Source organism: Mesitornis unicolor, unplaced genomic scaffold, assembly GCF_000695765.1.
Source record: "Mesitornis unicolor isolate BGI_N332 unplaced genomic scaffold, ASM69576v1 scaffold360, whole genome shotgun sequence".
Lineage (NCBI taxonomy): Eukaryota > Metazoa > Chordata > Aves > Mesitornithiformes > Mesitornithidae > Mesitornis > Mesitornis unicolor.
Window position 1 is genome coordinate 30,187 of NW_010157328.1, and position 10,300 is coordinate 40,486.

The 10,300-nt window shown below is 39.4% G+C and overlaps 1 protein-coding gene across 1 annotated transcript; it reads right to left on the reverse strand.

Annotated features, from left to right (window-relative positions):
• Window positions 1-3,653: 3,653 nt before the first annotated feature.
• Window positions 3,654-10,294, reverse strand: SCRN3 (secernin 3). The gene is made up of 7 exons (XM_010179447.1): window positions 10,257-10,294; window positions 9,933-10,114; window positions 8,957-9,156; window positions 8,067-8,279; window positions 4,939-5,101; window positions 4,409-4,589; window positions 3,654-3,809 (listed from the first exon to the last, which is right to left on the reverse strand). Exons 2-7 carry the CDS (start codon window positions 10,031-10,033, stop codon window positions 3,654-3,656), a joined length of 1,014 nt encoding a protein of 337 aa, XP_010177749.1. The 5' UTR covers window positions 10,034-10,114; window positions 10,257-10,294.
• Between the last annotated feature and the right edge of the window lie 6 nt (window positions 10,295-10,300).

The following is a 10,300-nucleotide window of genomic DNA, read 5'->3' on the forward strand; positions in this document are numbered from 1 at the left end:
TGACAGTGTGTGTGTCTTCTGCCGTATTTTGAAAAGGTTCAAGACAAACCGCAGTATCTGAGAGCCGTTGTGCTGCCATTTTAAAGCTGCAAGAACAGCATTTATACATCTATAGGAAAATTTTTATATAGTGAAGGAAAGAAACCCAGCTATTTAAAAAAAAGGGTAATTATTTGCTCAAGCATATGGAAAACTCTTCTCATCCTGTTTTTTGTAAAGTCATTCCTGTATTTTTCTTTTAGTACACAGATATTTTTTTTAATTATAGCTACATATGCCTCTACTTTATATTGAGAATTAAAAGTGATTTTAGCAGCAAAAGGTACTGTTCAAGAAACAGTTGTTTTATGGTAGCTATAACTCCATACAAGACTTATATTTGAAAAAGAATTCCTTTTACCGTCAGTCTTATTGTACAACTGCAGTGTGCACAGAAACATAACTGCGTCCTACTGCATATGAGTGCTCTACAAATTGACACATTTTAATGTTTTCCAGCAACAAAATAATTTTATAGCAAACCATGTCCACAAAGGAAAACAAGAGCGTATTTCCATTACAACTGCTGAAGACATCTACATCAAATATTCTGGAATAATTAGGTGTATGTGACTTAAGAGCAGAAGCCATGAGAGTGGCTGGCTTCTACCTGCTGTAACTTGTCAATAAATCTGTTACTTGGTTTCAGAGTTCTGGGCTTTCATGTGATGTGAGGTGTGGGAGGGTTGTGTTGCGTGTCAAGGTTCACAACAAAGGTGTTTTTCTGAGAGATTTGTGAAAGTGGCTCTTGCGTTTCAAATTTGGTATTTCTTAAATTCACCCCCAATGCGTTTTAGGTAGGCAGAGGGCTTGTTAATGGGTGTTCACACAAAGGTACCAGTTGTCATCTGACAGTGTAAACACATCTTTAGGAATGTTTTACATTATCATCTGCTTACCAAATACAATTTAAAAATAAAAGAATAAATTTAAATTAAATTTCAAATGGTCGAGAAGTTGATCTTAGGTCAGTTTTATAACCCTGTGCATAGCCATTGTTCACTCCTGTCTTTCTCTCATTCATCATCACCTTGCCTCCCTTTTAATAATCGCTCTACTGTTCCCTGGATTTGAACACAACATATCTGTTTTAAGTAAGAAATTGCTCAGAATTTCTTAGACAAGGCTCCCAGTTACAAATCTAATGAAGAGAACACCTTTAATTAACAACTGACACAAAACTCTCTTAGATGAACTGTTACAACATTGCGACTGCTGATATCATACCTATTAGTGTGATGAGAGACTATGACGGTTAATAAATCGACTAATGAAACCATGAATGAAATATGGACATGATAATCTATTTCTAAATCACTGAGTACTTCTGGAAACTAGAACAGGCTTGGAATAGCTTTAGAAAGTTAAATTAAAATGGTTGATCTACTGATTGTGTGAATTTTTGGTGGTTAGAAATAGCTTTGCTTTAAAGATGTGGTCAGCGGTGCAATGAGTCCCTTTATGTTGAAGGTGGATTAGTTTGGGATAAATCTCAGTTAACTTGGGAGTTATAATTCCATTAAAACATTCACTGAACAAGTCCAGGGGAGTCTCCAGTGAAACACTGGGTCTTTTCTTTAGCACTAATCTCAAAATAATCGTGATAATGGTCAGGGGCAGATGTACTACAGTTATACTACAGATATACTTACAGTTTTGTAAGTAGCAATGTTAGTACTATTTGTTGTTGTTGAATCACAACCCTTCATAAAGCTCTAGAGGCTTTAAAATAAGCTGGAAGAGAAATTCCTAGCTGAAATACATTCAAAGGTTGCCCTCTAGAGGACATTCTGAGTCTTTTTATTTTTAAAAAGGTATGGTTGTGGGAGGGAGGGTTATTTATTCCTCCTGATCTGATCTTCATTTTCTGTCTTTACTCTGCATGTGTTTTATACAGCAAAATTTCATTAAATATACCTTCCCATTCATGAACATCCACGGTACTGTTGAACTTCTAAGACATTTTGTTGGCAACACAGGCGCAAAAGGTTCAGTCAGTTCAAGCTTACTTTCAGTCATACCTGCTACCCAGTCTTGCTGGCTACTGCCACTTGGTACACATAGGATCACTGTAACTAGCAAGTTCAAGAGCCTTTCCTGACCCATTAGCTTCTTGCTGTGGATCTGAACACGGTATCCCAAATTAACTTCTACTTTCACTATTAGGATCGGGAAGAACAAATTCTGACAAGCTCTTAATTTCCTTACTCCTTCTGCAGACTTCCTTGTATACGTATTTGTTTGCCTATGCTTACTCTTTTTACCAGAGAGGGATGTAACAGTTTACACAATGAGAAAACTGCATGTGCATCTTCCTGTCTTTAGCATCTGAGATGATTCTAAAAACTGGCTATATATTAAAAAAAATCAAAGAATGGTCCTTTTGTGGCCTGCTGTGTCTTTCTGTGGGGTTGCTGTCGTGTCACGCACTGCTGCCACAGCTCTAGTGCTGCGTTTCACGTTACGTGGTCTCTTCTGAAGGTTTGCAGAAGCGCTAGGGTTGGTTTATTTTCCTTTGTCATACTTTTTATCCCGCTTGATCATGTAGTAGAGCCAAAATCTATCTTTGTTGTTTGGTGTTTGTCCCTTGCCACAGATGATAAAAGTAGTGTCATATATTAATCATTACTTTTAAACAGGATCAGGGAGGAAGAGCTCCAGGTAGGGCAAAAAGCTTGATTAAATCAACTCCGTAGCCTAGTAATTTTGGCAAGACAAGTCATGGTTCAAGTGTCCCACTGAGTATACGTACTTGTGTACCCCAACCTCTTCCTTTCTAGTTGCCAGATTTTAAAAAGTAACAATTCAAAAAAACCAGTTAAAAACTCCCACATGATGTTGTTATAAAGTGTTTTGCAGAATTAATTTGACAATAATCATATTGTACGTAAATAAGTTAATTTATTTTTCAGTATCAGGGTAGGGAAAATAGGGAAGTGAAGATTGTGTGGTAACTTGCACGATGCTCATGTTCTTGAATTCCATGTAATCAGATTTCACAACAAGTCATGGTAAAATTGTAACTGTGATTTGGTTTTAATATAACTTGAACTCTTAGCCTCATTTTACACTGAAGGAGTAGAAAGTTCGTATATGAAATGTATCTTACAATGGTTCAATCTAACAGCTGAATATCGATCTTCCTTGCATATCACTTTCCTTTTCATTCAGTGCAAGTAATAGCTTCTGTATTTCAGAAAGTCCTTCGGCATGGCCATTTTAATTCATGCAATGTGAATTCTGCTACAATTATCTTGACTATAAAAGCTACGTGTGTGGACACTAGAACTAAGTTCTCCAAATCTGAGTTCATGTTCTTCGGCCAGAGATGGGGTTGTTCTGTGATTTAGTCAAGCTGTCACATTCTAATTGCATCTCTGTTGGCAAAATCAATCTCTGCTTTATGCCACGTACAGATAAAACCACTGCCTAGCTCTTAAGAGCCTTTTCAGCACTGCTTCATACAACTAAAAGCTGCTTGGCCTGAATATGAATCCGCATCTTTAAAACTGTCCGTATTAACTGGTATACTGAAAATGAGATGTAATCTATATAGCCACGTCATTGGAAAAGTTAATCATAAAACTTAATTTTGCCACATTCAAATAGTAGTTTTAGCTATATATTTTGAGTTCTTCTTCTACACACTGCGAGAAAAGGTTAACCACTTGGTTAATGTCAAGACATCCGTTTTGCAGGATGGATTCCATTTCACTTATCTTCTGTTTCTCCAACTTCTGTATCCCTTCCAGCATCTCTTTACCTTTGCCCTGCAAAAAGAAACATCTGTATTTCACTAAAAACTATACAGAGTACGTTGTGTTTACCTTAACAAAATTCTATTCTACTGCCTTTATTTTAACCTCCTAATAGTTTCTGGGGTACAAGTTTGTACTGGTAGAAGTTAGCACCATGACAGGTTTTCTTAGATATCTTTCCTAATATCTAGAACTCACTTCATCTCCATACACCCTTGTCTGATGGACTGAAAATAAACAAAGGCTGCTCTCAGACCAGGTTACTGAAGAGTTTTAAGTACTCTTATCGGCAGCCGTACATCAGCCTGTGGCTGCTCAAGCATTTCCCCGTTATCTGACTTGTGCATGAGTCCACGTGGCCTGCTCCTTTGCAAGGAAAGCAGTACAGATACTTGCCTGGGGCTCGGCTTGGGAGTACAGCAAAGTGCTAGCTGCAGTTTCTAGTGCTTGAAACATATGCCTGCCAGATGCCAACACGATGGGCTGCTGGTGCACTACAATGTTCTTTCCAGTCCATCAAAGGGCATTAAATGGTATCACATTAACAAAATGTGAGCAAGGAGCTTATATAAACCACCTGCTTGCATTGAAATCTGATTTAATCAACGTACCTTGATAGTTTCCATAACTACTGCAGCACTTTCATGTTTTTTATAGAGCTCATGTCTTCGATCTGGCTTATTCTGAAAACGTGGTTGCTTCTTAACTGGATCATCATGACCAAACGTAGGGGAGCTAGTTTTTAGTAAGTGAGTAATATTGGGCACAAAAATGAAAGGCTTGAATACAGACCTAGAAAGAGAAAATAGAACAGAGATCCTTTACAGAGTTTGGTTAAAATGCTTGAGGCAGTAGATTGCTTCATTTTTCTCCCCATTTGTCTAATTCCTTCCTTTAAGAAAGAAGTCTTAAAAAAGAAATCTCCTAACTGATGTTTAAGTCAGTGTCACAGCAGCGTTTCACTAAATACCTTGGTAAATAGTATTAACGTAAATAGCATAAATTACTACTATTTTTTCATTGTGCTTTTCCAAGGGGGGGGGGAAAGCCAAAGCAAAAAGGAATAGAATTAGACACATTGCAACGCTTTTTCATCTGGATATTTGCAACTTCTAATCCTAATTATTTGCTGCTACATCACCTCGCAGGATCTGGAGTGCCGGTGAAGAAGTGAATACACGGCAGATTGGGCTGCTGAGGCAATACAGACACCATGCTTCCAGTTGTCATAAATCCACCTTCCATATTAATGCCGCTCTCTTTGTCACGAAGAATTTCCATCATTATTTCAGAAGTGATAGATCCTATTTAAGATGCAATACAATTATTTACAGCACTACTTATAATACCAACTAAATGTCATGCTCTCTACAACTGGCTGCTTTTTCCTTTAATAGGCAATGTCAATTTTAGTTTGTCCATGTTGGCAGAAAAAGAAATCATCCTAACAGCATACCTTAAGACGTAACGCACTTAAAAATATTATTTTTCCCCAAAGTATTCATTTCAAAGAGTAGGTGATAATGAGCTATAACATTTATGACTTAGAAAAGCGGGAGGATGATGACGCATGGTGTAAAATACATATGACTAGCAAATGGTCATTCACACAGTAACTTTTCAGATGAAAATTAGTAGCTTGGATTAAAGGCTGAACTTTCTGAGCACTGGAAGTTAAGATAAACTATCATCTTATTGGTATTTTACACAGTTAACACCGCTAGGTTGCTTTGGAAATGTAAAAATAATAATAACTCTGCATGGATTTTGTGTGTAACTTTGAAAATGAAACACCAAGACTGTAACTTTTTAAATTTTCATTTAATCATCTGACCTTCCAAAGCACTTCAGCTTCCAGTCGACAACTGAAAATAACAACACGTTCTATACTCGGAATCAAAAGAAAATACAGTAGTACCTCAATTTGTAAAGAAGTCTTCATCAATTCCCTGTGTGAGGTACAGTGCCAACTGTCTATGAAAATGATTCTTTCCCTTCAGTCAGGTGAAACAAGACCCTTTCCTCTGCATCTACTGTTCCGATGGTATTGCTGTTCATGTACAGTGAACACTGAAGCTTAAATACTGGCAAGGTATCACCTGACAATATCCAATATTCCAGCAGGCAGCACCTGCAGCAGTTTTCATTTGAACATGTGCTTATGGCAGAAAAACATTAGTTCCTTCACTGTTGTTTCTTTTTTTACTTGAAGGTATCATCTACCATTTAATCTTTTAGTGTTTCCCTCTGTGCAGTTCTAGCTGGATAAAGATTATTTTTTTAACTGCCTTTCCTCATATAATCACTGTGCTCCTAAATCAGATGTCTCCAACATTATACACAATTCAAACTGTAGACAGCACTACATTTCTGCAAGGAAACACTCTTAACTATTCTGGAGCGAGTCCAGCGTAGGGCTACAAAGATGATCAAGGGAGTGGAGCATCTCCCTTATGAGGAGCGCCTGAGGGAGCTGGGGCTCTTTAGTTTGCAGAAGAGGAGACTGAGGGGAAACCTCATTCATGTTTATAAATATTTAAAGGGTGAGTGTCACGAGGATGGAGCCAGGCTCTTCTCGGTGACAAACAATGATAGGACAAGGGGTAACGGACACAAACTGGAACACAGGAGGTTCCACTGAAATTGGAGAAGAAACTTCTTCTCAGTGAGGGTGACAGAGCACTGGCCCAGGCTGCCCAGAGAGGTTGTGGAGTCTCCTTCTCTGCAGACATTCAAAACCCACCTGGACGCCTTCCTGTGTAACCTCATCTGGGTGTTCCTGCTCCGGCAGGGGGATTGGACTGGATGAGCTTTTGAGGTCCCTTCCAATCCCTAACGTTCTGGGATTCTGTGATTCCCACAGTTGCCTGGGGAAGTCAGAGAATTCAAGAAATCAGCAAGAAATCAGAAGAATCAAAGGAATTAAACGAAGCAAGAGTTGGTTTGTCAACTCCAAGTTGGCAACTTGTCCAGCAGGGAAGAAGGTATGGCATAGTTTCAACTAGACTTTTTTATTATCTCATATTTCTGAAATACATTCCCTGTTTTTTAAATAGAAATAATGTTTATCTAAAAATGTGCTTCATGTGGTAGGCAGCCTGGAAAAAAACGTGTAATGCCACTGAATGAAAAAGCTGGGAAGGGTAGGCTAAGAAACCAGTGATCTTACTGATGCTATAAACCAAATAGCTTTTACTTAGGGCACCTATTTAAAATAAATCCAAACAAACTGAAACCATATGAGGCTGATAACCGGAACACCTAGTGTGATTTTTAAAATGGCTCGGGTAAATGCCTGAAAATGGGGATTTAGAATAAAAATACTGATAGACTCTCAGCATTTTTATAATACAAGTAAATACAGGTATTATGAAAATGTTTTCAGTATTCAGAACCTGCAATTCCCCAAATGAGTGCAGGATTTACATGATCACCAGAGCAGGATAGCAAAAGGTAATTCATTCTGATGCATTAACTAAATGCTAAACTTGGTCTGGCAGAGCTCAGCCAAATAAATAAAAAAAACATAGGGGTGCAGTGTAATTTTGGTTCAGATTACTTCCTTCAAATGAGCAACTGAATGCAGATGCAACAAAAAACCTTCTAGGTGGATGCAGTTGGAAGAGAAGTAATAGCTTCTTTCTATAGAGATCTGAAAAATGAGTAAGTTAGTCATACCTGTACAAAAGATTACTTTGTCCTGCTCTTAGTGTGTTTTACTAGGCTACACAAGGTTAGAGTAGCAGTTACAGTGAAAGGGTAAAGAATTAAAAAGCAATCTTAAAAAATAAACGCAAGATCTGTATCTAAATGCTGTGCTGTTGCCTTAGGCCTTATGAATGGTACCAAACTGAAGTTGTTCATGAGGTCCTGTTTGTGGCTGCAAACCACTGGGAGTCTGTTTTAGCCTCTGTTGTTGTTGTTGTTTTCTTACAGGTGCAGTAATTATACATAGCCTATCAAAATGTTTCAGAGCATTTAGCAGCATGGTCATAATGTGACCTCTCAGTGTTGTTACTGTGGCTGTGCACGTTTGATACTTGACCCCGGTTTTAATTTTTCCTCATCAACAAATTGGCAAAAATGGATAGAAGACTTCAAGTTCAGCATTTCTCCTTTAGGCAAAAAGTTATTCTAGTAAGTTCTGGTTCGCCGGATCACGTGAATTATTGCCCACATGAGATGTCTAATAATTTATCATTTAAATTATTGTAGCTCACTAAATGCTTTGCGTATCTTAAAAAATATATATATTTAAAAAAATGATACCTTTGTGTTTGTTCAGCAGTTTGTAGCCCTCACAATATCGGCCTCTGGATGTGGTCATTCTGGCAGTATTTATATAAGAATATGTGGCAGCAAAATCAAATTCCTTTTCCCCATCCCACCAGCCCTTGCTTTTGGCGTATTCCTTCAGTTCTGGGTGTTCTCTGTCAATCTTGGTTGTGATAGAGAGCTGGTTGGAAATATTCCGTACACCTCCTGTTTGCAAGGTGAGAAAAGAATGATTTTAATACATTGAATGCTTTTTCTTGGTATTTTGTTTACAATTAGCTTACTAAAGCAAATTATGCACTGAACTGTTTCCTATGAGATCCATGACTCCTGTGGTTTATTTTTTGCCCTCTCTCCCTGGCTATATGTATCCCTCTGATTGAAATGCCACTGCCACTTAGTTCTGACATTTACTTTGATTGCCAACATCATATTTCAGGTTCTGTCCTGATTATTCCCATCTTTCCATTCTTTCTCTTAGACCTCCAAAGACATAGCTTGTGCTTCTAAGTTCACTGGTAGAATCAGCCACTTCAGGGCCCAATGCACCGATCCTGTCAGTATCATCCTGTCACCAGTTGAAATTGTCACTGATTGCCACCATCCCTAAGTCCATACACACTGCTGTCATTCTAAAGCTCACCTTCTTGCTGTCCTCTTTCCAAGTACAGAAGTGGTCATCTCTGGGTCTGAAAAGGCCCCCTGTGCAGCTCCTCTGTGAAACTGCCTGCCTCTCCACACTAGAAAGCCACTCCTGTTGTTTACAGGCACACATACACACCTGGAGGCTAGTTTGACGCCTTAATGAGTTGGTAAATGAAAAATGGAGAACTGCAAATTGTCACTGCCTTTTAAACGCTTAAAATTAAGAGCATTATCCATACCTTCTACTTTTTCTGCTGCCCAGTATTTTCCCGATGTCTCCAGCACCCATGCTTCCTTTCTGTCAGCTATCAGAAAACTGTTGTAGTATGTGAATGCCATGTGGCTCTCCATACAGTTTCCTCCCTGTCCATATTTTTCTAGCAAATCAGTTATGACACTAAGAGCCTTTTCAGCTGTGTCCGCTCTCTCGAGTCCAAGCCTGAAACAAAAGGAAGATGTTATCTTTGGAAATATAAACTTTACATACAACATAATCAGCCTGAGCATTCAAACTGAATTGGAATGCTACTTCTGTCTGTACCTGATGCAAGTATGATCTGGTACGAGAATGGAGCAGGTCACTTAAAGGACTTGTGTGAAGTGGGTCCTCTGTGTCCTCGACATGAGGAGAAACAACCAAATGGAAATAACAGAAAGGCTGGGAGAGGGCTCCCAGGAAATGCCTGCAAGTCCTGTGTGGGTGCTGGACTGGAGGGAAACTGTATCAAGAATTGGCTGCCTTCTGTAGGTTAACAAGAGTTACACCGGCGCCCAGTAAGGCAGGGACAAGAACCTGTCATTTATGTGGAGATGTGTGGCTAAAACTGAAACTTAAAAATATGTGCATGAAAGATGAGGGGAACAGGAAATGAGAACAGACCCTAGAAAAAGGCCCAAAACCTAGTTCCTGAGATCCACCTGTACTCTTTCTTGTTAGGAGTCCTGTTTGAGTTTAGTACAAACTTCGTAGAGGGAAAAACGTTTGACAATTTCCTTGACAGATTCTGTGCTAGCACCTGATACCTCTCACAGGCTCCCAGCTCCTAGCAGAGATCTAACGCCTGTGCCAAGAAATACTTATTTTTAACCATGGCTAGAAGAGCAGAAGACAGACATGTTTTCTGAAAGTGAAAGCACATATTTCCCCATATAACTCAAACGCTTTAAAATTAAATTCCGAATTCAGTCCCATTTACCAAAAGAGCCTGTGCAAACCTTACGAGGTCCATGCCGAGGAGAGCTTCGTCGTCACAGATCTCCTCTCTGCCCCACACCGCTTCGTTCCCGATGCAGACGCCGTGTTCGTTGGCCCCCATCTCGGCCCCCCAGAGCCAGGAGGGGCGGCTCAGCACCACGGCGTGGGTCTTCTCGACTTGCTCAATTTTGATGTAGGTGCACTGCAAGAAGTGAGAGCACACAACCAGTTATCTTTCACGCCAGCATCTCTTCATTAATCGGCCAAGCCGCGGCCTAAAAATAAACAGAAAATGGGATTAAAGGGATTTTTTTTTCCTTTTGCTGGCTGCTCCGCGCCCTCACCTCCAGCGCAGAGCCGGGCGGGTGCGCGGCGGCCGGGAAGTACA

What these genes read in the sequence shown, in the direction of transcription:
- SCRN3 (XM_010179447.1), bottom strand. Translation starts at nt 10,033, where the DNA reads ATGGGGGCCAACGAACACGGCGTCTGCATCGGGAACGAAGCGGTGTGG. An exon ending in ACTGCTGAACAAACACAAAG is followed by an intron (nt 5,102 to 8,066) that starts GTATCATTTTTT and finishes CATCTTAAATAG; the next exon opens with GATCTATCACTTCTGAAATA. An exon ending in TAGTTATGGAAACTATCAAG is followed by an intron (nt 3,810 to 4,408) that starts GTACGTTGATTA and finishes TTCTTTTTGCAG; the next exon opens with GGCAAAGGTAAAGAGATGCT.